The sequence below is a fragment of the Arvicanthis niloticus genome, chromosome 2 (genome assembly GCF_011762505.2).
Source record: "Arvicanthis niloticus isolate mArvNil1 chromosome 2, mArvNil1.pat.X, whole genome shotgun sequence".
Classification (NCBI taxonomy): domain Eukaryota; kingdom Metazoa; phylum Chordata; class Mammalia; order Rodentia; family Muridae; genus Arvicanthis; species Arvicanthis niloticus.
The window spans coordinates 143,655,423-143,683,422 of NC_047659.1; the positions used below are offsets into that span (position 1 = coordinate 143,655,423).

Genomic DNA, 28,000 nt, shown 5'->3' on the forward strand with positions numbered 1-28,000 from the left:
TAATATTAACACACCCCTCCTCATTTAGTTTCCTTTCTTCTCTGCAAATTGTCCTTTCTTTACTTTAGAGCATTCTCTTATTGTCTGGCTATGATTAAAGGTTTGACTTACCAAAAGATTTTAAGTATACTTCCCCACTCAAATGCAGGGTGTTTTTTGTTGTTGACGATGTTTGGCAGAGGTCGGGGAAGGATGGTGAGTGAAGGGTTCTCACACTTATCGCCTTTCATCGAAGAGGAGAACAGAAATAAAAGAGATTTGAAAGGTGGATCAGAAGAAACAAGGTTGAAAACCAAAAACAGCACAGAGACACCACAGATTTGGTTAGAGATGAAGATGAAAAACACCAACAACACCTCTTTTCCCTCTTCTTTTCCTGATCCCCTCAGTTCTGCTAGAGAAACTAAACTTTAGTCACTAGCCTGTGAGGGTCCATCTCCCACACTAAGCAACATGTTCTGACCCTCTGGCAACTGCATGGTGTGGCTTTCATTTGCGTCTCAGCACATGTGCGCATGTGCTGGGACAACGCATGCGCAAGCACATGCGCACATGTGCCAGGCTGTTTCTTCTTTGTGTTCAACCCAAATTTTAGAGGCGACATCATAATTTGCTTTCTAGTTTTTCTTTCTATCAAACAGCAAGTGGCCAAGGGAAAAGGCAAGAACTCATCCCCGCAAACCCTATATGGTCAGCTCGATATGCTGTTCCATATAGACAGAAGCATGAGTGGACACTACAGACACATTTAACCAAAAAAGTCACATCGTAAGCAGTCAAAAGCAGTGGGATGTCTTTCAAGTTAATTCGTGTGTGTGTGTGTGTGTGTGTGTGTGTGTGTGTGTGTGTATGCGTGTTAGAGAGTACATGTAGAGGTCAGAGGTCAGTTCTTTCATGTGGATTTCAGGGACTAACACACACACCACAGAGAAGGTGATGTCTTGATCACCTTAGCTGAGGTATGAAGACCACTGTGAGTGCCAGCATTTCCTGGACAGGGGACTGTGGACTGTGCAGAGAGAGCCACAACATAAGCCTGTGGTACTCGGCTTCCTGACTGTGTGATGAGCTGCTCCCAGATCCGGCTGCTGCCTTGACTCTTTGCCATGATAGACGGCATCCTTGAACTGTGAGCCAGAAATCATCCCTTTCTCCTTTAAGTTGCTCATGTCAGTGTTTTTATCACAGTGAGCAGCCAGGAGCAATTCTTTCCTTTTTACACATCTTATGCAAAATTCTCTCTAAACGCGCACACGCGCGCGTGCACACACACACACACACACACACACAAACACACAGACACGAACATATACATCCTGGCAAATATTTTTGACACTATTTCATATTTTCTACATTTTTTGACAGAGCTTTTTATAGCACAGAATGGCCCCAACCACTCTCTCACCCATATAAATACACTACAACACTACATTTCTGATCCTCCCGCCTCTGCCTTACAAGTCCCGGGGGCCCACCATGTTTGGTTAAACAGTAGTTGTATAAAAAGGAGATCCAAGGTTAAATTTGCCCTCATGGTCTGGTCCTTGAAATTGAGTGTTTTAAATACTAGGCAGGAGAAAAACAGGCCACAGTGCTGGCCTCCAATGGTCAAACTCAGGGCACAGAGCTGTTGGGGAAACACGGTTTGTGTTTAGAAAATAGCAATGATAAAAGGCATGTAAAATACCAATTTATGTGTCTTCCTTGCAAACTCTGGGCACATGTGCTGAGTGAGAGAGAACCTCTGTCTTCTCTTGGCGTTCTCCAAGGGTCAGGAATGCATTTCCTGGGTCTGGTCACAATGTCCCTGCACCCAGGCAGCCTTTTTTATTCCCATCAATTTATTCACTTTACATCTGGTTTGCAGCCCCCCCCCCCGTTCCTGCCTCACATGGCCCTTCACCTCAGCCCCCTTACTCTCCCCTCTGAGAAGGGAGAGGTCTCCCTTTGGTACCATACTACCCTGGTACCTCAAGTCACTATAAGGCTAAGTACATAATTTCCCACTGAGGCCAGACAAGACAGCCCAGTTAGGGGTGCAGGATCCACAGATAGGCAACAGAGTCAGGGTAAGCCCCCACCCCAATTGTTAGGGAACTTGCACTAAGACCAAGCTGCATATCTCCTATGTAAGTGCAGGGGGCCTAGGTCCAGCCCATGTATGCTATTTGGTTGGTGGTTCAGTCTCTGGGAGCCCCCAAAGGTCCAGATTAGATGACTTCATCTTCTTGTGGAGTCCCTATCTCCTCTGGGTTTCCCAGCCCTCCCCCCAACTCTTCCACAAGACTTCCAACTTCCAAAGCTCTGTCTAATGTTTGACTCTGGGTTTCTGTATCTGTTTTGATCAGCTGCTGAATGGAGCCTCTCAGAGGACAGTTATGCTAGGAACCTGTCTGCAATCATAGCAGAGTATCAGTAATGTCAGAGATTGGTGCTTGCCCATGGGATCCGTCTCACGATAAGCCAGTCATTGGTTGGCCCTACCTTAGCCTCTGCTCCATCTTTGTTCCTGTACTTCTTGTAGTCAGGACACATTCTGGGTTGAAAGTTCTGTGGGTAGTTTGGTGTCCTTATCTCTCCACTAGAAGTCCTGCTTGGCTACAGGAGGTGGCCACTTCAGGCTCCATATTCCTCTACTGCTTGGAGTCTCAGCTAGAGCTACCTTCATAGGGTTCCTTGGAGCCTCACCACCCCAGGTCTCTGTTCCTAGAGAAGCCCCCCGCCTCCATCCACTCTCCTGGCCACCTTTCCCTAGCTCTCCCCACACCTGATCCTCTCTTATCCCCTCTCCCACAAAATCCTCTCCCTCTATCTACCTCCAATGACAATTTTATTTCCCTTCTGAGTGAGATTCAAGCATCCTCCTTTGGGCTCTCCATGCTACTTGGCTCCTTTAGGTCTATGGATTACAGCATAGTTATCCTGTACTTTATGGCTAATATCCATTTACCAGTGACTACATGCCATGCATGTCCTTTTGAATCTGGGTTACTTCACTCAGGATGGTATTCTCGTGTTCCATCCATTTGCCTGCAAATTTCATGATGTCATTGTTTATACTGAAGTTGTAGTCCATCGTGTAAATGAACCACATTTTCTGTATCCATTCTTTGGTTGAGGGGCATCTGGGTTATTTCTAGTTTCTAGTTAGTACGAATAAAGCTGTTATGAACACAGTGGAGCAACTGTCCTTGTGATATGGTGGGATATCTTTTGGGTATATGCTCAGAAGTGATATAGCTAGGTCTTGAGGTAGGCCTATTCCCAATTTTCTGAGAAACTGCCGAGTTGATTTTCAGAGTGGTTGGACAGATTTGTACTCCTACCAGCATCGGAGGAGTGTTTCCCAGCCCCACATCGCTGCCAGCACATACTGCCGCTTGAGTTGTTGATTTTAGCCATTCTGATGGGTATAAGCTGGAATCTCAGAGTCATTTTGATTTACATTTTCCTGATAAATAAAGACATTGAATAATTCTCTAAGTGCTTCTCGGCCACTCAAGAGTCTTCGGTTGAGAATTCTCTGTTAGCTCCGTACCACATTTTAAAAAATTGGGTTATTTGGGTTATTGGTGTTTAACTTCTTGAGTTCTTTATATATTTTGGATATTAGCCCTCTATTGGATGTGGGGGTTGGTGAAGATCCTTCCCTGATCTGTAGGCTGCCATTTTGTTATATTGACAGTGTCCTTTGCCTTACAGAAGCTTTTCTGTTTCATGAGGTTCCATTTATCAATTGTTGATCTTAGAGTCTGAGCAATTGGTGCTCTGTTCAGGAAGTTGTCTCCTGTGCCGATGCCTCCAAGGCTTAGTTCTCTCTTTCTGTTCTATTAAACTTAGTGTATTCAGTTTTATGTTGAGGTCTTTGATCCACTTGGACTTGGGTTTTGTGCAGGGTGATGAATATGGATGTATTTGCATTCTTCTACATGCAGACATCCAGTCAGTCCAGAGCCATTTGTTGACAATGCTTTCTTTCTTTCCATTGTATGGTTTTGGCTTTTTTTTGTCAATGATTAAATGTCTGTAGGTATGTGGGTTTACTTCATAGTCTTTGATTCTATTCCATTGATCAACCTGTTGTTTTTATACCAATGCCATGAAGTTTTTATTACAGCTTTGAAGTAGTACAGCTTTGAAGTCAGGGATGGTGATACCTCCAGAAATTCTTTTATTGTACAAGACTGATTTAACTACCTTAGGTTTTTTATTCTTCCAAAAATTCTACCAGAGAACACCTACAGCTAATAAACACCTTCAGCAAAGTGGCTGGATACAAAATTAACTCAAAAAATTAGTAGCCCTCCTTTTTTATACAAATGATAAACAAGCTAGGGAAAAAAATCAGGGAAACAATATCTTTCACAATAGCCACAAATAATACAAAATACCTTGGGTAACTCTGACCAAACAAGTGAAAGGTCTTTATGACAAGAACTTCAAGTCTCTGAAGAAAGAAACTGAAGAAGACCTCAGAAGACGGAAAGATCTCCCATGCTCATGGATAGGCAGAATTAACATAGTGAAATGGACATCTTACCAAAATCAATCTACAGATTCAATGCAATTCCCATCAAAATTCCAACACAATTCTTTACAGGCCTTGAAAGGATAATACTCAACTTCGTATGGATATATAAAAACCCAGGTATCCTTTTTAGAATGTGCCATTTGTTTGGTCTTTGCCCATGAGGAGACCTCTCCAGTGCCCCACATTCCTGTAATTCTCTGCTTGAGGAGCCCTGTTTTATCCAGACTACCTAGGCTGATTTTTCTCAGTAAAACACAAGAAAGACATTCCTAGTGATGCTGCCTGGGGAGTTTTGAATACTGGCCAGGATGAATTTCGTCTTATAACCAGGTTTTAAAACCTGGTTAGCCCTATCTGCAGAACCAAAATGAGCTGAGAGGATCACATGATCCAGCCACGCTGCTTTCCCCTGGGAACAGGACTTGTGGAAGATGGCAATGACAGGTGTCCCAAATAAAAAGTTTTCTAATGACATACATATAAAAGACACAGATTTCTAAATATTATATGCAGAGGGCTACAGGTGATCCTGGTCAGAAGCTGTATCTTGCCTTTGTTGACTGCTGTTAGTTTTAATGGTTTCCCTTGTGGGCAGTACCCTCTTTGGGCATCTCACCTGCCCTGGGGCCTCAGAAGGGAGCTCTGAGGTATGGTGGTCCTTCCCTCTCTGACAGACCCTCCTACATCTCTTATAATGATGTCCTTTCTTGTACCTTTTTTAAAAATTATTATTAGGATTAATGGAAGAGTATTAATTCTTTCTCTGAAGCTGTTAGTTAAATCACAGTTCTCTGAAACTGCTGAGACAGAATCATTTCTCCCGTTCCTGGCTGTATGAATCTTAAGGAGTGATGAGTCTCTGTTGCAGGTTTGTTGATTGCATCCCAGGAAGAGACACACACACACAATTTTCACTTGACGATGACAAGAGACTTTAAAAAAAAAAAAAGAACTCTTAAAGTGCCGGTTCAGGTTCAGCCTTCACCTTTAATGATCTTGGTGACATTTCTCTCATCTTCTTCTGTTCCTTTCCTTCCATGATTTCAGAATCCATATCTGAAGGGTACACTTTTGTAGAATAGACATTTTTTTTTTAAAGAAAGGTTTTTAAAGACTCACAACAAGAGTTTTAAGCACCATTTTGTCCTAAACATAGTCAAGGTACAGGATGTCCATGAGGGGAGAGTACTTGGCCTGATTGCCTCTCATCAGAAAAACCCAGGTGCTGAGAGCCATTGAGAGACTGAGAAGGGACAGGAGAACTTTCCAAAGATTGCATTAGAACAGAAATACCAGAGGCTCTGCTTGATAAACACACTTTTCCAGTCCTCTCTTGGGTCCCTCCTGCTGGTAGAGCCGGAGGCTGAAGCTGCTTTTGCCAGCTCTCCAGCCGCCCACCAGCTTCTGGGTTTCCTATTACTTCCTGGCTGCCTTTAGCATCCAACAGTGCCCATCTTTCTCTGCCCAGGAAGACCAACGGCTCTCTGCCACCATGACACACCATCCTGTTTTCCTAAAGAGATTACATAAGCCGTAGGATGTGAGTAACATGTGAAGGTACCCTCAGACCACACGTCAGCTATACAGAGGGTCTCTAAGGAAAGCCATCCCATAATGACATGGCTGAATAATTCAGATTTATTAGTGACACAGCCCTGGGGACAGGCACTGTTTGGACGGTTTCAACTCTTCCTGTGGACAGGGGTTTGGACATCGCCTTCCTGTGTGAGCATTGTCTTGCTATATTTTTTATAATGCTGATGACACCTGCTTGGTGATGTTTTGTGTGTACATGTGATTATGGCTCAGCAGGTAAAGATATGGGTAGTCAAACCTGGTGGCCTGATGTCAATCCCTGGGACCCACAAGGTAGGAGGAAAGAACTAACTCCTGAAAACTTCCTCTGAGTTCCACATGTGCACTGTGGTATGTGTAACCCCCAACAGTAATCATAACAAATGAAGAACAAAATAAATCTCTGTCCCCATTAGATAGTAATTTCCGTGGTTTGGTTGAACAAACACCTGAGCTCTTGGCACAATATTGGCTACACTCAGTGTCTGGTCAATATTCAAGTTCAACAAGTTCAACAATATGGGCTTTAAAAAATATAGACTTAAAATGCATTCAATAAATACTTAAATAAATGAGCAAATAGCCATCTACACCGTGATTAGTTTTAAAGATCTGCTCAGCTTTCTTGTAAGTGATTGCTTGCTTTAATTGCCAGCACATCGTGTGCTCTTTAATGGCAGAGACACTTTTGAACAATTTAATCTCAAATCAATTACCAGTTCCAGAGACAAACCCACCTTCCTGTTTACAGTTTTCACTTGCTTAGAAGGGCAGCTAGGCTGATCCTGGAGGCTCACTTTCCTACTTCAAATTTCTGAGTCTGTGGACTCCACATGAATAGAGTTTGGGAGATATTGGGACAAACCAAAAGAAATTATTCAAATTACTCACATTTTGAGATAATGATATTTGAGTAATCCATTTATTAGCATTTTAATAAGGCCTGGAAATGAGACGGGCCCGAAGCAGGTCTGACATTAAAGAGGCCGATAATTTCACTGTCAATTGTGTCCTGTTGTCTCTGCCTGCGTTTTCTTTTTAATTATTTTACAGTTTCTCGTAGCCTTTTCAAGAGGGCTAAATTTGCAATTGCTGTAACCGCTTAAGTAGTCTCTTCTTCCTGACGTGGCATGACAATTATTTCTGAGAGAAATTATTAAGAGTGCGGCCTTTAATCAGGGAAAGAACACGCAGCAGAGAACCTCGGTGAGAGACGAGTCTCTAATAAGATTCCTGTAATTGAGTGTGGGCAGCCGGGTTCTGAAGATGCGTGGAGATGGCAGAATCTGTAATTCTGAAGATGGGGGAAGTGACTCATAGGGTGCAGAGCTGAAGCCTAAACAGGATGGCATTTGCACCTTAAAATTCAACCAGGGTACAGCTTACTTTTTGTAAAGGGCCATTCATTCCAAAGCAAGTGTCCTGCTTCAATAATCCAAATTAGTTTAACACACTTCGGTGACATTTTTTGGACATTTTTCACAATTATTAGAGATAATTCGCTTTTCTTTGTAGACTGGTGGGGTTAAAAGCAAATTAAATCAATAGATTTTCTTTCTTCACTCTCCCCTATGAGCCAGAAGTTATCGGTCAAATGTTCTCGCGACCTTTCTGCTGAAGCTTAAGAGCCAAACAACCTGTTGGGAAGGTATCTGGCTAATCTGATTATTTTTCTCTATACTAATTGGCTTTATTTCTTTATTGAATTGAATGAATTGCCCGGTCCTTTTGTCACTGTGGGGAGGGAGTTTGAGCTACTTAGATTGAGTGGCTGTCGTTGGCACACCACAGGGGGCAGTGGACATGTTAGCCATTGTGACAACTTCCTGTTGACATGTCTGTCACAGGTGAGGATGGAGCAGAGCCTTTGGAGACTCCACTTGGAGCCTCACTGTCCTGGTTGAGACATGGAATCTGGGCTCCCAGACCTCAGGAACCTGGAAACCTCTTTCCTACCTCTCATCCGGGCTCCCTCTGAGCCCATTTTCAGCTGGCGTCCATGCACTTGGTTTTCGTTGAGGATCCCGAGAGAATTGAGGCGTCTGATGAATTTGGGATACCCATGACCACAGGAGATGAATCAGGGAGGTGATACCATGTGTGGAGAACAGAGGAGACATCAGGTGTCACTTAGGTTGTTTTGAGAGAGTGCTTCTCCCTGGTCTAGAGCTCACTCCTCACTCACAGTGCTAGGTTGGCTGGCCAGCAAGACTCAGGAATCCTCTTGTCTTCACTTGCCCCATGCTGGGATTATAAGTACACACATTACATCCCACACTGTTTTTAAGTCTTTAACTTAGACCCTCTAATAGTGAGGCCTACAATAGAAAAATACCCGAGAAGACCGCTAAATTGCTTTTTAAAATTACCATTTCTTTTCTCTTTTTCTCCGGTTTTTTATTCTTCCCTCCTTCGATTCTTGCCCCATCCTCCCACCCTCTCTCTTTCTCCCTCTTTACCCTGCCCTTCCTTTGTTCCTTCCTTCATTCTTTTAAAATGGGGGAAATAAAAGAACCCGCAGAATTTATTACATGCTGAAGGCATGAGTTTTAGCTTGCCCAGAGAGAAATCAAACTGTTGACAGTTTGATTTTAATATCAAACTGGGGAGTGATTTTAATATGTTCCCAGAAAGGTAAACAGAGGAAGTGGTGGGGACCTCAGAACTTATTAACTTTGAGGAAAACAATTTTGTTTAAAAAAAAAAAGTCAATGCAATATTATTGTTCAGCACAGCTCAGTGGTGACAGGTGCACACCTAAATGTGATGTAGACTTAGAAGAGCCACCTACACAAGGCGCGGCATCAGGGGTATGCACGTGAGGGCTGAGAGGACGGAGGTGACAGTCATGCTGTGTGCACGGGAGCTAGAGTTTTGGAGGGAGGGTCTTAGAGGAATAACTGCTCTTTTCTGACATTTCGGGAGGTCATAGGTAAGTCTGTAAGCATTGAAGTATGAGAGAGGGAGAGAGAGAGAGAGAGAGAGAGAGAGGAGAGAGAGAGAGAGAGAGAGAGAGAGATATATCTCGGAAGACTCCAAAATGCTGGGTAGGCAAGGTTGCCAGCTTTTCTCATAAGCAGAGAGGCTTGAGGTTTTCAAACTCGTTGCTTGAATAACTTTCATCAAAACAAGAGCAGATTTGACAGTGTGCCCAGTGCGTCTTCCAGGAATCCAGGCATTCCGGAACTTTTTATTTTCAGTTATCTCATGATGCAGTCTCGCTCCTTGGAAAGGACCACCCTGCAGTTCTTCTGGCCCAATTGTGGGTTCTTGTGAGGAAATGGAAGAGAGAGCAATGGGAGACCAGGGGAAGTAGGTGGGAGAGCCTAGTCTGTCTCTTCCTTTCCCACAGGGAGACAGCTGCCACAGTAAATGATGGTGCCCTGGGTACCCACCTCACCCCCTGCAGCCTGGTACTGCTATAGAGAGCTCACCACCAAGGAGTTCAGGGTCTATTGAATTCATTAATCTTGCCACCTGGCTCCAGGACCTGGGGACTCAAAGCCAAAGAAACCTGGGTGGAGGATAACTCTAACCAGAACAGGCACTGTGTAGGATATGATTTACAATGGATGTGGTTATGGAGTCTTCAACTTAGGGGCTTGTTTTTGCTATTTCCTTCCTTGCAGGAAGCAGAGACAACTCATTTGGTTGGGTGTGAGCTGGCTGGAGGTATCAGGGTGCGGTGCACACCGTGTGAGTCGAGAGGCTCATGGAACTGAGGGTGGTTGTGGAGACTCAGGCGACCTCCGTGTCATTCTTGCCTCGCTTCACGAGTCTGGATGTATGATAACAAACACATTCCCTCTTTCAGGTCTAAACATACAAGGGGAGCCATCTTGTGCCAGCAAAAACTTGTCTGTTGCTCATGGGAACAAAGAGAAGGAAGGTGACTGTAGTCAGACTTCAGGACCCATGTCTCCAGGCATAAGCTCAAAAACCATCTTGGAAACAGACAAATCAACTCTGAAGGTAAGAGCCACCATTCTAAGGCACTGACATCTGTTGTAGTAGTTATTTTAAAATCGGCTGCCAGTCAAGCCAACTGTCTAGGCTGCAGTGACTCTGGCTAGATCAGACGCCATGTTCAGTGGCTGGAGGCCACATGTGCGCTGCAGCTAGAAACGGCCAGCCAGAAACACCAGCCCTGCCACCCATGAGATGCCAGCATGGGAGATGGCTCTGCCAATCTTCCACACTGTCTCTGCAAGGCTGGGCATTGCCCAGACCATCCCGTCAACCACGCGGGCCTGGTAGAAAAATGAGACTCTAATGCTTAGATTATCCAAAGGCTTATATATTTGGTAATGATCAATAACAAGATGCCCATACAATCAGAAGTGTGACCTAATACCCAACCTAGATATACCAACTACCTTTGACTGGCCAAGACACGTGAACATCTCTCTCTCATCTCATCTCCCCTGGCTCCTCCTCTTCCTTCTCTTCTTCTTCCCTTACTCCTCCTCTTCTTCTCTTTACTCCTCCCACCTTAGCTCCTCCTACAGACATCTGTTTGTCCTCTAGACTCATGTCTTTATCCTGTATTTCTGCCCATGTGGTAAAATATCCCCGTCTCCTTCTAGGACTTCCCAGAATCCTAAAATAAGACCCAAACATCCCTACACATTCTACCCTAAAAAAATTAACCAACTTTAGATCTGGGGAGCCAGTCCAATAAATAAATGACCTGCTGTGCAAGTGTGAGGACCTGAGTTCAAATCCCAGAGCCCATATCAAAGCTGGGTGCATATCTGAGAGTCTATAACCTTAGAGCTCCTATGGAGAGGTGGGAAGTTGAGACAAGAAAACCTCTAAAAGTTCTTGAGCTAGCTAGCCTGGTGTGAGCAGAGAGAAACAAGAGAGAGACAGCTGTGACCAAGGTAGAAGGTTGACTTACACCCAGTGCTAGCCTCTGACTTTGATGTGTCACAGGTACAGTAGCCTGACTTTGGTTGTGGAACCTTTGGGATGCTTTCTTGAAAACCTCAAGTCTGTGTGATTAATCTGCACAGAAGAAGATGCTCCCATACTTCAGATGTTCCTGCAGTGTAAAATCACTCCAGGCAGACCGTGTTGGAACCCCACCCCCGCTTTACCAGTTCTGCTGCCTGGAGACAGGAAGTGTGGGACTGGCTGAGTAGTAGAGTTGTTTGCCTTCAGAGCCACATAAGATCACATAGTGACCTATTTTGTATCAATCAGGAGTTTGGCTGGGGTCAATGTGCTGACCAGTTATTAATGGAAATGGGTTGAGGGATCCTATTGAAGTTCCCGTTCAGGAAAGATTCATGTGTTTCTGACCACAGTTTTCTTTATAACAATTATTCTTTCCTTACTTCTTTCCTTTGCTCTTTGTTGTAGGCTGTTTCTCCAACCGCTGGTGAGCATGACCGTTCTCAGGAGAAGGAGCATGCTGATGAATCCGGACAATCTCCGCAATCTAATACGTACTTGGCAGTGTTTCAGGAAGATCTGCCTCAGGGCAAAGGTCTTGATGTTGGACCTCCCGGAACTCAGCTACCACCTTCCCAGGATCAAATCTCCATAGTTCCCAACTTGTGCTTCTCCCCAGATGTTCCAGAGCTGCCTTCTTCCTTTAGATCCAAAGGAACATTTCCCCACCATGACGTTGCTACCTCTGTGGCCACCGTCTGTGTTTCTGCAGGGATACGAACAGGACAAAAAACACGGGGGGCCCACGGTGCAGAGTCCTGTGCAGAGGAGACTCTGGCACGAAACTCCCCAGACAGAAAAGCCACACCAGACAGTATACCACAGGTGCTCCTGCCAGGGAGGCCTTCACCTGGTAAACAATCACCTGGAAAAAGTCTAGAAATACCACCTTCAGGACCAAGTTCAGTCAGTTCGCACCAGGAGGAAGCAACAGCACAGGCAGATTTTCCTTTGCGGGGCCAATATGGATTTGGGGATCTGACCATCCAAGGTGCTGCTTTAGGAATCGAGAGTGGGGCTTGTCAAGCTGAAGGATTAATTAACCCCAAGACTGTCACAGATCCTTCTGACCAAGGACAACCCTCAGAAGTCCCCGAAGCCCCTTTGAGATCCATCCGAAAGAGGAGTTTGGAAGGAATGAGGAAGCAGACACGGGTAGAGCTCAGTGACACTAGTAGTGATGACGAAGACAGACTGGTCATCGAGATATGATGTGCTTCCAGAGAAAGGTGATGGTGACGGCCAAAGCCTGTAGATCGTCTGGGATAAACATCAGCAAGTGTTGTGGGCACTCAACCTTATTTGTAAAACATCTATAGACTAGGAAAGCCATCTGTGATTTCTTCAAGCCAACTCTAACTAACCCCGTGCCCAGATCCAGCCATACCGTTCTTTAGCTTCTCTTAGACAGACTTTGGACTCTTCTACATTCATTGGCCAGGAAGGCCATTGCAAGAGACTCCGAGCACACAGCTCCAACTCGATGCTGTAATCCCCATCGCCCCGTCCACTAAATTGACACGAATCAGAAGAGCCATACGGGACTTTGTTTCTGACCAGTGAGACCCCATTGGGTCAACACACCTGACATTCCACCACTAAGTTGAGTGGCAAACACATCTGGGGTCATTGGGTAGCTTGAGAGAGAAGGATAGGGTTTGAACTGGGCACCAAGATGGTTCCACACAATTTGGAGACTAACTCCAGATGCATTCAAAAACTGGTTAGGGCCTGCCATCTTCTTAATGAATACTGTAAATATACATCATAATGTCTAAGGCCATTTTATATGTCGCACAAATGGTCAATACTTGTTTCTGGTCCAATAACACAAGCACGTGTGTCCCTTGTATGCGGTGCCTTCTCTGTGAGAACATTCCCCGTGACCCCCAAAGCCTTGGGTTTTTTTTCTTTTCTTTTCTTTTCTATTTTTTAGGTCTTGCAAAGGAACATTGCATTAAGTTAGTAAAATAGTCACCGTAATGAGTCATTTTTATTTCTGAGGGGAAAATTAACTTATTTTCCTCTGATTCTTTTTGTCACATTGGGCTCTGAGCGATTTCAATTAGAGGGTTACATTTTAGTAATCTGTGCAGCCTGAACTGATGCCTGTGCCTCCTGATGGAGCCGTTCCGACTTCCTCCAGAAGCTTCCATGGCATAAAACTAATTGGAGTTTTGATGCTGTTTTACATCTTGGTAATTTTATTTTGGGGGCTTAGTGTTACTTTGCTGTCAAATTAAATCAGCCTTTGTATTGTGAATCTCAGAACAGCACAGATCAAATCCCCCAGCATTCCCAGCCAGTGTGCCACTGTGCGGAGGCAAGGTCTGCGTCAGCCAGCCCACCACGCAGGCCTCACGTTCCCAGCCCTTACAAGGGAGAGGGAAACTTCACGAAGTTTACACTGCTTGGTCCTTTATGATTTCCTACTTGCCGTGCTATAATTTTGCACAATTTGTGATTTCTAGCTGAACTGTTGGCTTAACGCCAAGGTAGTGGTGGTCACGTGACATCTCGTGCTCCCAGGCCAGGCAGCCACGAGAAACACCCGCCTCACACGGGCGCGTAAACACACTTTCAAAAGCCCTTATCTGTGAAGAAGTATGGTCCAATTTCAAATATTTTCACGTGACCTTTCCAGTGTTGCTGCTGTTCACAGAGAGTTTCAGTGCAAGCTTCTCCTTACTTTTTGGCGTATGTCTGTGGTCATCACACGTGTTCAGAAATACCCCACTGATCAAATCCCAGACAACAAACGGCACAGAGAAGCAGAAAAGAGCTAGACACCACCTCTCTACGCTGCTGCTTTTTTTTTTAATCATTACTTTTATTTTTTTTTTATGGTCCAGGCATTATCCCCCTTCCAGTCTGCCCTCCGACAGTTCCTCATCCCATTCCTCCTCCTCACCGTATCCAAGAGGATGTCCCCACTCCCCCCACCTGCATTCCCCTTCCCCAGCCCCTGTTCCCACTAGGCTTCCCCACTCCCTGACCTCAAGTCTTTCAAGGGTTAGGCGAGTCTTCTCTCACTGAAGCCAGACCAGGCAGTCCTCTGCTGGGGGTGGGTGGGGGTGGGGCCCCGTCGGACAAAAAGGACAGTGATTGGCTGCCCCTTGGATGACCTGTTCCTGAGAAAGGCAGTGGAGGAAGCTGTCTGAGCCCCATTGAATGGCTGTCCCTGTGCATGACGCATGAACAAAGTTGAGACCTGGACAGGGGAGCTGAGTGCTTCTGTGGGGCTGGATCCTGGTGGGAGTGGCCAATAGAGAAATCATGGTCTCCTTTACATCTGTGTCTTCATAGCTTAGAAGTGTCCCTCCCAGAAACCATTGTTCCTGAGTTGCCTTGTAAGATGCTGAAGAACATTCTGGGGAGCGGATGCACAAATACTGTTAGGATACAACTGCTATGTAATATGTGAACTGAGGGAAGGGTCATCATATGCACCTCCCTGGAATTCCTGATTTAGGGGTGCAGTCAGTCGCCTTATAAATTAGAGTTTATATAACAAACAAGCATAACACTGAGTGGAAGAGACCATGTGTGTAGGTGGAACTGCCTCCTCTATCTCAGGAGGTACAGGGCATCAAGGCAGGACCACTGTCTAGATCGGTGGTTCTCAACCTGTGTGTCGAATGACTCTTTCAAAGGGGTCACCTAAGACCATTAGAAAACACAGGAATTTACAGTATGATTCATAACAGTATCAAAATTACAGTAACAAAGTAGCAACAAAAGTAATTTTATGGTCAGAGGTCATCACAACGTAAGAAACCATATTAAAGGGTCGCAGCATTAGGGAGGTTGAGAATTATTATCCTAGATCCTGTATTTCAATAGAATTTTTGAAAAAAAAATCAAACAAGTATTTTAAATGCCCTTGGGAGGAGCTAGCTAAGGAACAACATTCTAAAGTAAGAGATACACGGTTTGGTTTCGTTTGGTTTTAATGGGGAGTCCTTTTGATCATGTACCAAATAGTCACTGATTTTTCTAAATCAAATTTTCTTAAGGCAAAATACAGTTATAAGAAAATTATAAAAAAAACTTTTACCCATAAAACCCCCAAACTCAGCTTGGGTTATTAAAATGAAATTCTAGTACTACCAGTCAATTGTTGCTGCGGTTTGAGAATACCGCAAGTGCACACCGCTCGACGAAGCAGGAAACACGTGTCTATTTTTCAGTGCTGGGCATGTAGCTCAGTGGTCTAGTGCTTGCCTGGCATGCACGAAGCTGGGATTCAGTTCCCAAGACCACACATAAGAAGCGTGTCAGAACAAGGCCAGCCCACTGTTTGCCAATGCTGTTACTCTTATATGTACCTTCATGCAGGCTTCTTGAGTAATCGGCGCCTCCACTTTCCCCATGGAGATGAGCTGCAGGGCTGCCGGTGTGGACTGAGAGAGGAGCAAGGGCCACTGCTCATGGTGTCTGATGCTGGCCACTGATTGTCCTCCTGAACTGCTGTGCCTGGCCACTCTTGAGATGCATGGGGGAATCTCACCTCTCTACTTGGCCAACTCTTAAAGCTTTGTGAGTTTTGGTGGCCGGCCTGACCATCCCTGTTGTGAGGTGCCATGGGAACTCCCTTTTCCTTCCTTAGGGCTAAGCTCGCCATCTCAGAAGAAGCTAAGACTCAAGATCAATAGTGCACAGCTCTCAACCTGTAGTTTATTTGCAGGGTGGTGAAGAGGGGTGGTGAGGGAGCTAGGGAGGGAGAGAGAAGGGTGGGGAGGAGGAGAGAGGTAGAAGAGAGATGGGAAAGAGAGAGGTAGGAGGAAAGAGAGAGACTGAAAAGGAGGAGGAGTGAGGGAGGGGAAGGAGGGAGAGAGGGAGGAGAGATAAACATTCAGATCTTCTGGACTCTAACCAAAGCATAGCTGACAACTAGGGGAGTGAGTTAGAACTGACTGGAACTTCCTTTTCCTAAATGCTACCTTCTAAAGCTGAAATCTGAAGTCTTAGTCTTGCACCAGTGCGGTGTGACCACTCTCCTCAGCATGAAAGATAAAGGATTCTCAGTCTCATGCCAAAGCTATTTTCCAGTGTTCACATCCATTACTTAGAGTGAGCTCATTATTCATTTCTCCCCAGCACAGGAATTTGCATCGTGCACAAAATTTACCTGGTGCAGCAGATTTTTTACAGTTACAGGATGCAGGGCTGCTCAGTATCTTAGCCGAGGGAGGAAACGGCGCACCCGACTCGGGACTATCAAGTTCCCACAACTGCAACAAGGAGGCTTACTCCAGGTAGCCCCCAGTTCAAGAAGCATTTGGCCTTTGAAACACTACATTTGTCTTTCAAAACGCATTACACACAGGTGTCGGGACATGGAATAGTGTTGAGTGTCCACTCTTTTGTGCGTCTTTGCCACATTTTGCATTGATGTGGTCAATGCAGTTTGGTCTGAAGGGACATACGAACATGTGAGCATACTGCATCACCTTGGGGGAGAAGAGGAGTCAGAAAGAAGTCAGGCTCATCCGCTGGGAGCGCTGGAGAATGGTCGGGAGACTCTTGGCTTCTTGGGTGATGAATATTCTTCCACTTCTTTCTATGGTTAAATTATTTTGTTTTGATAAAAATAAAACTTAAAAATGAAAATGTCTTGTGTGATTTATTAATTTGAACCCCAGCTACTTACCGCAAGCAGTGACTTCCTTTAAAACTTCACTTCTGATTATTTGCAACCTGTTAACCAGACGCTGTGTCAGCCATGTTGGAATTCCATTTCAGTCAATGAAAGGACAGATGAGAGCAAACTTCCCTACCTTCCTGTGCTACTGCTGTCCCCTGGTGCCTCATTTGTCACACAGCCTTCCTTAATTCATAGTTTCTAACTTAAAAATGCTTTTTAAAGTTCTTAAATGTAGCCGAACTTTGAAACCACATCAGAGTTCTTAAACAGTGCAACAATCCAAAACTTTCCCCTTTAGAATCGATGTTTCTTGAAAACTTAATGTTATTCATCCACAGAGAAAACATTTGTGCATCCACATCATACCTCTTCATGAAGACAGCTTGTGTGTCCATTGCAAGAATAAGACAACAGGTTTTCCAACACAGCGTAGTGTTATTCTTCTGCACTTACAATCTCAGGGAGTCAGGGGTCCAATGCTTTAGAGGAAACATTGTGAGTGGGGCCTTGGAACATGTGCTCTGTCTGATGGCTCCTAACTGCTTAGTCCCTGACTCCTCAGACTCTAGCTGTGAGAGATTAGCCCATTAATTTCCAAACTTCAGTCTTTTCAAAACCATCTCAGTGTTTGGTTTTTTTTTTTTTTTTTGTCACATTTTAATACAACACTCACAGGTATGTTATTTACTTAATCTTTTTATTTAAAAGTCTCTGCACTGCAGGAAAGATTATTGCTCCAAACAACACAATCTGGGAAATGGCTCAAGTTATGGGAACTAGTTAGGTATCTTTTCTAATACACATTTAAGCACAAAATCATTAAAATCATTCATCCATGTAGCACTTAAATATCATCTTTATTGCCAAGAACGGTGTGTTCACTGCGCTTGGGGAAACAATGAGACGATCTGAAAGATATAGCTTCTCTCAGAACCTCCTCCAATTATTCTAGTTCCCAGTAAGCATACTTTCTGCCCTCATCTTGTTTTCACTCTCCAAGATACTAAAATTGATGACCACACATAGAACTGTAAATATACAGGTACGTTTTCTCCACCAAAATGTACAGCCAAAGGCTGGAGAGATGGCTCAGTGGCTAAGAGCACTGACTGTTCTTCCAAAGGTCCTGAGTTCAATTCCCAGCAACCACATGGTGGCTCACAACCATCTATAATGGGATCTGATGCCGTCTTCTGGTGTGTCTGAAGACAGCTACAGTGTACTCATATACATAAAATGAATAAATAAAATCTTTTAAAAAGAGGTGGTTGTGGTGGCTGGAGAGATGGCTCAGCAGTTAAGAGCAGTGACTGCTCTTCCAGAGGTCCTGAGTTCAATGCCCAGCAACCACATGGTGGCTCACAACCATCTGTAATGAGATCTGATGCACTCTTCTGGTGTGCCTGAAGACAGCTACAGTGTACTCATATCAATAATAATAAATAAATATTTTTTTAAAAGAGTTGCTGTGGTCATGGTGTCACTTCAAAACAACAGAATACTCACTGTTTCTATGTAGTTATGGTTTCTACTGCTGCAATAAAATATAGTGGCCCAAAAGTAAGTTGGGGAGGAAAGGGTTTATTTGGCTCACACCTCCATATCACTGTTCACCATGGAAGGCAGTCAGGGCTTGACCCTTCCTCATCAATCACATTTAAAAAAATGTCTTACAGGCTTGCATATAGCCTGATCTTATAAAGGCATTTTCTTAATTGAGGTCCCCTCTTCTCAGATGACTTTAACCTATGTCAAGTTGACATAAAACTGTCCAGCACAGTGACTAAGACAGAATGTCTCTGGCTATATCAAGCACATCCAAGGCAGAGCCCATGTTCAGAAGTAGTTGACCAACACAAAGTGTATTCAATGTTGTGTGTGTGTGTGTGTGTGTGTGTGTGTGTGTGTGTGTGTGTGTGTGATTTTTGTTTAGTTAGGGCATTTTTCTTTTGTGGTTTGGGATTATGAATTTTTTTAAATTTTTGTTTATTTTTGGGTAGGGAAGGGAGATAGGGAGAACCTGGGAGGCATTGGGAGAAAGAAAAGGAGATGATCAAACTATATTATGCAATAAATTATTTAGAAAGTCAATAAATGAACTGAAGATCTGCAGCTCCCCGTTTATTCCTCTGAATCCAACCCTTCAGTTCCATCTATCCACAGAAGACCACCTCCCTCCCTCCCCTTCTCCCATCTCCAGTGGATCACATAGGTCCTTCCCTCCTATGCACACCCCCCTCCCCCATTGCTTTATCCTACCTGCCAGCCCCTGCAGGTACTCCATGGGAACCCACAGTGGCCAGAAAAACAGGTAAGCTAATTGCAGATTTCCACCTATTCCTTCTCTTCACCAAATCTGATGCCCTATTCTCACCCCCATCTCTGTAGCAGACCACCCACCTCCCCCTCCTCTGTGTCCCATCTCCAGTGCTCGAGCAGATCTTCTCCAACTTCCCTCCCTTCACCCTGCTATCACCATCCCATCTGTGCATGCACTCCCTGGGAATTCAACAAGAGGCTTGGACAAGAGTAGCCAGTGAAGTCCTCTGTGGCAGTGTCTCATCACCAGCTCTGCAGCAGACTACTTCCTGTGGCTTCTCCTTACTCTCTGCCCCCATTCTCAGGGAACTACGCAGATACTGATGTAACACCCTGCTTTCTTCTCTCCTGTGGATCCCCTCAGCCCCCTCCTAGCCCATTCCCATTCCTGAGTGTCATCTCCCAATATCTAGAAACACACTTTACCTGCAACCCTCACCACACACTAAAGCAGAGAGAGCAAAAGAAACCAAAGAATAAAACAACCACCCAACCAAGACAAGAGCAGATAGTAGCACCTAGAATTACAATTTTCCCAAACCTAGATGCAAAGACACCAGCTTCAAAACACAATCAATAACAGCCAGGACAATATGTCTCTGCTAGAGCCCAGTAATCCTTCAACAATAGGGCCCCAAGAAAGGAAACAGAGCTGAAACAGAAGACAGAGACTTCATAATGGCCTTTATGAATATGATAGATGTCCTTAAAGAAGAAACAAGAACATCCCTTGAAGAAATCTATGAAATCCTAAGTGGAAGGAAATGAATGAACTGGTTAGGACCTGAAAGCAGAGAGGGAATCAAGAAAACCTAAACTGAGAGAAACTTGGAAGTGAAAGGCCTAGGAACCCAAAAAGGAACCTCAAACCAGAGCCTCGCCAACAGAATAATAAAGACAGAGAAAGATTCTTAGGCATCGAAGACACAGTAGAAGAAATGGATACCTTAGTTGAAAAAATATTAAATCTAAAAAAAAAAAAATACCATTCTGGCACAAAATATCTAAGAAATGTGAGAGCCGATAAAAAAGATTAAATTTAAGAATATATAGGAATAGAGAAGAGAAAGAAATTCAGGTTAAAGGAACAGAAAATATTTTCAACAAAATCATAGAAGATAATTTCCCAAACCTAAAGAAGGAGATTACTATCAAGGTACATGAAGCCTACGAAGCCCCAAGTAGACCAGACCAGAAAAAAGAGTTCTTTCAGTATACAATAATCAAAACACTAAACATATCGAACAAAAAAAAATGTAAAATCTGAGAGGGAAAGAGACAAAATAACGTAAAGGCAGACCTATTAGAATAACACCTGACGTCTCAACGGGAACTCCAAAAGAGGAAGGGTCCTGGACAGATGTTCTACAGACTCTAAGAGACCACACATCACACACAACACACACTCACATTGCACACATACTGCACACATACACACACACACACACCACATCTCATATACACACCACCATACATACACATATACATACACATACTGCTACATACATGTATACACACACATACCACATACAGACACACATATCACACCACACACCACACCATGCACCACCTTAAACACATACATGCACAGATATACCACACAAACACATCACACTGCACACATACTACACACACATGTATACCACACACCACACTGCATGCACACACCACATACATATACCACACTGTGCACACTGCACACACAGACACCATACACACATATACCACACCACCATACACACAAACACACATACCATATACAGACACACACCACACACAGATACACATATCACACGACACACTACACCACACACTACCATACACACACAGCTACACCCACTACACACACATATCACACTGTACACACACCCTTCACATACATATCACACATACACCACATGCACATATACTACACCATAAACATACACGCACAGATACACCACACCAAAACCACAAACATACCACACACCACACCACACACACTACACTATACACACCATTCATAGGCCACAGAAACAAAATAAGAGACTAAGAGGAATAAACAGACTCTGCTCATTGATATCTTTCAACGTCAATGACTTCATTTCCCCCAATAAAAAGACATGGAGGATTCAAGGGATATGAAAACAGAACCCATACTTATACTACAGACAAGAAACACACCATAACATCAAGGATAGACATCATCTTGGAAAAAGGTATTTCAAGCAAACAGACCTAAGAAACAAGCTGGTGTAGCCATTTTAGTGGGCAAGCCAAAGCTAATAGAGATAGGGAAGAAAATACATATTCACGAAAGGAAAACACTCAGAGCATTGTAATTATAAACAGGAATGCACCAAATACAGGACACCCAGCTTCATAAAGAAACTACTCCAGCTTAAATCACACACTGAGCTTCATGCCCTGAGAGCGGGAGAATTCAACACCCCACTCTTGTCATCCAGACAAAAAAAGTCAGCAGAATAATGCTGGTGCCCAGGACACCATGAGCCAAAAGGCAATAACTAATACTTGCCAAACACTTGGAGCAAGTGCTTAAGAGTGTACCTTCTTCTCAGCACCTCATAGAACTTTCTCCAAAATTGACCACAGACTGGGACACAAAGGAGGTCTCATCATATACAAAAAAAAAAAAAAAAAAAATTTAAAGTAATACCCTGCATCCTGTCTGACCATGACAGATTCAAACCAGAGATATACAGCAAGAGAAACAACAGAAAGCTTAGAAACTCATGAACACTGATCAACTTTCTACTGAATGAGAAATGGGTCAAGACAGAGATTAAGAAATTAAAGACTTTCTAGAATTGAGTGAAAATGAACACACAGCATACTCAGATTTATGGGACATGATGAAAGTGAATCTGAGAGGCAAGTCCAGAGCACTAAGGGCCTAGAGATGAGAGAGCTCGTCTTAGTAACTTAGAAACACAAATGGAAGATCGAGAACAAAAGGAAGAAATCAGAAACAAAATTAGATGGCAAAAAAAAAAATAATTAAGCTCAGGACCGAAATAGGTAAAATACAAGCAACAACCACCACAACATTACAAAGATCAAGGAAACAGAGTTGGTTTTTGAGAATCTAATAAGTTTGACAAACCCTTATCCAAATTAACTAAAAGGTAGAGAGAAAATATCCAAATGAACAAAGTTAGAGATGAAAAGGGAGACATAACAAAAGACACAGAAGAAATCCAGAGAATCATAAGGACACAGTTTAAAAACCTATACTCCACCAAATTAGAAAATCAAAAAGAAATAAATAATTTTCTTGATGGGTAACACCTACTAAAATTAAATCAAGAGCAGACAAGCAAACTAAACAGACCTACCTATAACCCCTAGTGAAACAGAAGCAATAATTAAAAGTCTGTCAAACAAACAAACAAAAATAACAACAACAAACAAGAACCCCAGGCCCAGATAGTTTTAAAGCAGAATTCTACTAATCTTTAAAAAAAGAGTTAATGCCAACACTTCTCAAATTATTCCACAAAACATAAACAAATATTTCCCAATTCATTTTATAAGGCCATAGTCACCCTGAAGGAAACCACATAAAGACCCAATAAAGACAGAGAATCACAGATCAGTTGCCCTAATGAACATAGACACAAACACTCTCAATAAAATGCTTGGAAACTGAACCCGTGAACACATCAAAAAGATCATATAGCATGAACGAGTAGGCGTCATCGGAGAGATGCCAGCATGTTTCCACACATGGAGATTGATAAACACAACCCACCATATAAACAACCTGAAAGACGGGAACTACATGATCATCTCATTAGATGCAGAAAAGACCTTTGACAAAATCCAACACCTCTTCAAGATAAAAGTCCTGGAGAGATTAGGGGTACAAGGGACAGACCTTGGCACAATAAGGCAGTTTACGGCCAGCTCATAGTCAATATCAACTTCAATGGAGAGAAACTCAAAGTAATTCCATTAAAATCAAGAACAAGGCAAGGTTGTCTAACTTCTCTATACTTTTTTAGTTTAGTACTTGAAGTCTTAGCTAGAGAAATAAGACAGCTGAAATGTCTTACGAATTGGAAAGGAAAAAGTCAAAGTATTGTTGTCTGTAGATGATATATTAGTATACACAAATTATCCTAAAAACTCCACCAGGAAACCGATAAAACTGATAAACACTTTCAGCAAAGTAGCTAGATACAAAATAAGCTCACAAAAATCAGTAAGTACCCCTTCTATACACAAATGACAGACAGACTGAGAGAGAAATAAGAGAAACAATACTTTTCACAACAGCCTCAAATAATATAAAATATCTTGGGGTAACTCTAACCAAGCAAGTGAAAGACTTGTATGATAAAAACTTTATGACACTGAAGAAAGAACTTGAAGAAGACATCAGAAGATGGGAAGATATTCCATGTTCACGAATCATTGGGATTACTATAGTAAAAATGGCTGTTCTACCAAAAGTAACCTACTCAATGCAATCCCCATTGACATAATTTTTTGTAGATCTCGAAAGGACAATTCTTAGCTTCATATGGAAACATAAAAAACTCACAATAGCTAAAAACCATTCTGAAATATAAAAGAAATGGCAAATGCATCACCATCCTTGAGATCAAGTTATACTATAGAGTTAGAGTAATAAAAACAGCATAGTATTGGCATAAAAACTGACACATGATCAATGGAATCAAACTGAAGACCCAGACATAATTCCACACACTTATGGACACCTGGATTTTTATAAAGAGGCCAGAAATACACACTGAAAAAAGAAAAGCATCTTCAACAAATGTTGCTGGTCAAATTGGATGTCCACATGTAGAAAAATGAAAATAGATCCATTCTTATCACCCTGCACAAAACTTAAGTCCAAATAGATCAAAGACCTCAACATAAAACCAGATACAGGGAACCTGATAGTAGAGAAAATATAGAATAACCTTGAACTCATTGACACAAGAAAAGACTTTCTGAACAGAACACGGCACAGGTACTAAGATCAACAATTAATAAATGAGAACATATGAAACTGACAAGCTTTTGCATAGCAAAGGACACCTTCATTTGGACAAAGCAGCAGCCTACAGGATAGAAAAAGATTTTTATTAACTACACACCCATTAAAGGGCTACTATCCAAAATATGTAAAGAACTTAAAAAAAAAAACTAAATATCAAGAAAACAAATAACCCAATTTTAAAGTGGGGCAAAGATTTGAGGGATAGTGTGTAAACCCAACACAGTAGAAACTTTCTAAACTATATACATATATGAAGGCAATCTAAATGAAATTGCCAAATAATGGGAGAGACAGAGTTCCAAATAAAGTTTCTAGTAATGGGATTGGGTATAATTGAGCTGTTGGTCAAAGGGTCCCCCTGGGAATCCCCAAATAAGCTGTTGCCAAGACTCTAGGTTGCTCTCCGCAAGCTGACTACAAGGACCCATTGTAGAAGACAACATCTGTACAACTCATGGAGAAGAAAAGCCGCTGCCTACACAGTGCCTGCACCCCTATGTGTTAGTGTCTTTGATACAGGAAGGTATCATGCATGATACTGAAGGTTACACAAATACCAAGTCAGCCACAAAACCCTTTGATTTATATGCTGTCCTGCTTGCAAGATATGTTAACGCAGTGGTGGCACATAGCTTGTTAGAGTAACTAACCAATATCCAATTTGACTTAAGGCTCACTCTAAGAGATGAAACCCATACCTGACAACTCTTTCGTAACCAACATCCTGAGACTGAGTAGCCCAGGGACCTAGGGTAAAACCAAATATTACTATTCCAAACAACAACAACAACAAAAACCTCAAACATGTAGCCATAAAATGACTCCTAATGGCATTCTCCTATACTCATAGATCAGGTCCCTGCTCAGCCATCATTGGAGGAACCTCCTCCTGCAGCAGATGGGAACAAACACAGAGACGCACAGCCAGTCAATATGCAGAGAGTGAGAGACCTTGGAACATTCAGCCTTAAATGGGATGTCTACACTAAATCTTTCTCCTAAGGGTTGAAGGAATCCTACAGAAGAGGAGCAGAAAGAGTCTAAAAGCCAAAAACCAAGGCCCTCTAAATCAACGACTATTGCGCATATGAACTCCGGGAGGAGGCAGTATACACACCGCCTACAGAGGTCTGCATCAGATGGGGTCTTGGAGCTGAAAGAAGTAGTGGACTCATGCCCCCATCCCTAACCCAGACATAATCTATACTTGCTAACTACTTTCAGATGAAAATTTAGGCTCCCCCCCCCCCCCCGCAAGAGAGTCTCACTGGGGAAACTGTATGCACAGCAGTAGATACCCGACGGAAAACAAACTCAGTGATATCTTTGGGGGTTCCTTATCTCATAATGTAGTGTCAGGATTTTTTTTAAAAAAATTTATATCATGTAGCTTCTTTCTTTCCTCCTATTGGCCCTTTGTGTATATTCCAGTTCAGTGTTTTTATGGAGTCCCATAGTTTACAAAGGAGCGGGTCTCTATTTCTTGTGCCTTCTCTTGGACACTTGCCTTTCTGCTTGTTCTGTCCAATTCTGCTGTGTTAGTTTTGTTTTTTTATTATTATTTTATACGGTTATGCTTTATTGCATTATTTTCTCTTAGCAGCCTCGTGTTTTTCAATGAGAGACAGAAAGTGTGTGTGTGTGTGTGTGTGTTGGGGTGTTGGGGGTGGGGGTATCTGGATGGGATAGGAGGCAGGAGGAGCTGGGAGGAGTAGGAGGGGAAAAACATAATCAGGATATATTATGTGAGAAAAAAATCTGTTTTCAATAAAAGAGGGGAAAGCCAATCAGTAAAATCAATAAATAAGCAAATAAATAATAAAACACGTAAGCAAATAAATAAAGACTTATACCTGGATAACTACTCTTCCAAATCAGAGTGATACGACATTAGTCTCAAAGGAAGTTTGATATATTATCTTCTTGCTTGAAATGATTTTTTTTTTTGGTAGTGTTAGTTGTTTGTTTAGTGAACGTAAAGGAACGTCTAAGGACATGTAATTAGGTGTTCCTGCTCACAAGGCATGAGGTGACAGTGCAGATGGACCTGTCCTCATACTTCCTTTGCTTCTAATGAAGCAAATGGATTTGGCCACGCTTACAAATGTGGAGAGCAACTTTTGAGCCTCCTGCTTGGTGATCATCAGGCTTTGACTAGAGAAAGACTCCTCCGCAGCATCTGGATCCTTTGTCCCCCACTGTGGTAGGCTTGTTTTCAGTCTCCTTCAATTTTTTGCCAGAAGCAAAATCAATGTCCTTTATCATTCAGCATCCCAGGGTTAGTCCATGGCAATCTCAGCTCAGGGGCTGGTAGATTGTTATTCTGAGCCAGTGCTTGGTGATCCCTAAAGGGGATCTTTCTCATATTAGTTTCCAGAGAGAGACCCAGCCTTGCCTCCCCTCCGTGTGGTGTTGTGTGCAACAAAGTAACAACTTTTAACTTTATTTTTTGTCTTTCTAGCCAGTAGGTATCAAGTACCTGGATCCTGCCTGCAGAAGGCATAATAAAGATTTGAGAATGAAAAAGATGTGTGAGAATGACTGAAGTAGGGGTGTGTCTTTAGCCTAGTTAAAACATTGAATGCAAATATACATTTTCTCAGCTAAGAACAAGGTACATTCAAACCCACTTCTCTGTTTCAGGCAAACGTTCTCAGCTATCAGCAGGAAGAACCGAGAAGGTGACAAATGACATCTAGTGTTTAGAGTCTTAATGATCCTCCTGGGAGCTTCAGTTTGTCCCAGTGATCATGGGGCACCCCTGCACGATGACCCAGAATAACTTTGGTCTGCATGCTGATTCCCAAGTACTAGCCTGCAGGCCACCAATGGCTCCTTGAAACTCTCAGCAGCAGCACCGTGCTAGGCCTAACTTCCAGAGCAAAACTCCAAGTCTTTGACGCCTGGTGTGTCCCTTTCCAATTCTTTACCCCAGGGAAAGCTGACATCACCCTTGCAGCTCATGCTGGTCAAGAGGGAAACACTGTGTCGCCCAAAGGATACAGGGCAATGTCTAGACACAGTGTTGCTATCACAGCATAGGCTAGCAGCTACAGGTGTGGATTGTGCTTTAGCACAGGCACTACACAGAAAAGATGGTCTCATAACAAAGAGAAGCCTGGATTGCAGTGTCCATGGTGATGAGCAAAGATGTCCTGGTTGGTGTAAGGGAGACAAGCTTACAGTCTGCCAAACAGCCAAACAGCTTATTCCATGCCTTCTGGAGTGGCCAGGCTCCTTGTCTAGACAGAAGCCCAATTTTCATTTAGTGATTCCCCCTGAAGATTCTCCTTGAGGAAAAAGATTCAGGAGGAAGGAAGGTAACTCAAGGGCTGTTCACTGTTTTCTTATCACTGTACCCAATTGACAACTGTCCATCAGCTACTGTCCAGTTGCCGTGACAGTACACTTAAGAAAGGGTATATTTTGGCTCACAGTTTGAAATTACGGTTCAAGATGATAAGGCAGTCAAGGCAGCAGGAGGTCAGGTGCATCTGCAGTCAGGAAGCAGAGAGCAATGGCTGTCAGCGTTCCACTCACTTTTTCCTTGTTATTCAGCTCCTGCTCCAGCTTGTGGAATGGTGCTGTCTACGTCCAGGGTGGCTCTTCTCACCGAGTCTAGAAGCTCCATCATAGACGTGCTCAGAGCTTTGTTTCCAATGGGATTCCAGAGTCTGTTAGGTTGATTATTCGTGGTAACCATCAAACACGAACATCAGAGGGGACACACCAGAGGGCTGGGTGTAGCTCTGTTCAGACAAATACAGATAGGCAAGTTCTGGTCCTGAGCACTTTGGTTTGGTGGTGATGACCTATGTTTTTGGTTGGTACCTCCTTCCTTTTAGAAAAATCTAAATCCCCAAGAGATTTCTGTGCCTTGATTATGAGACAAAGCTGTTGCCAATACCAGAGTGCCACCCTTGTGTCTGCCGTCTCTGCAAAGGCCACATCCACC

The 28,000-nt window shown here is 43.2% G+C and overlaps 1 protein-coding gene across 1 annotated transcript in view; it reads left to right on the plus strand.

Annotated features, from left to right (window-relative positions):
• The window catches only part of Znf831 (zinc finger protein 831), a 106,616-nt gene extending 92,657 nt beyond the window's left edge, over positions 1 to 13,959 (plus strand). The window contains exons 5-6 of the mRNA XM_034493804.2: positions 9,921 to 10,078; positions 11,471 to 13,959. Of these exons, the coding sequence (XP_034349695.1) occupies positions 9,921 to 10,078; positions 11,471 to 12,274 (962 nt within the window). The 3' untranslated portion in view covers positions 12,275 to 13,959. The remainder of the gene's footprint in view (positions 1 to 9,920; positions 10,079 to 11,470) is intronic.
• Positions 13,960 to 28,000: the final 14,041 nt, after the last annotated feature.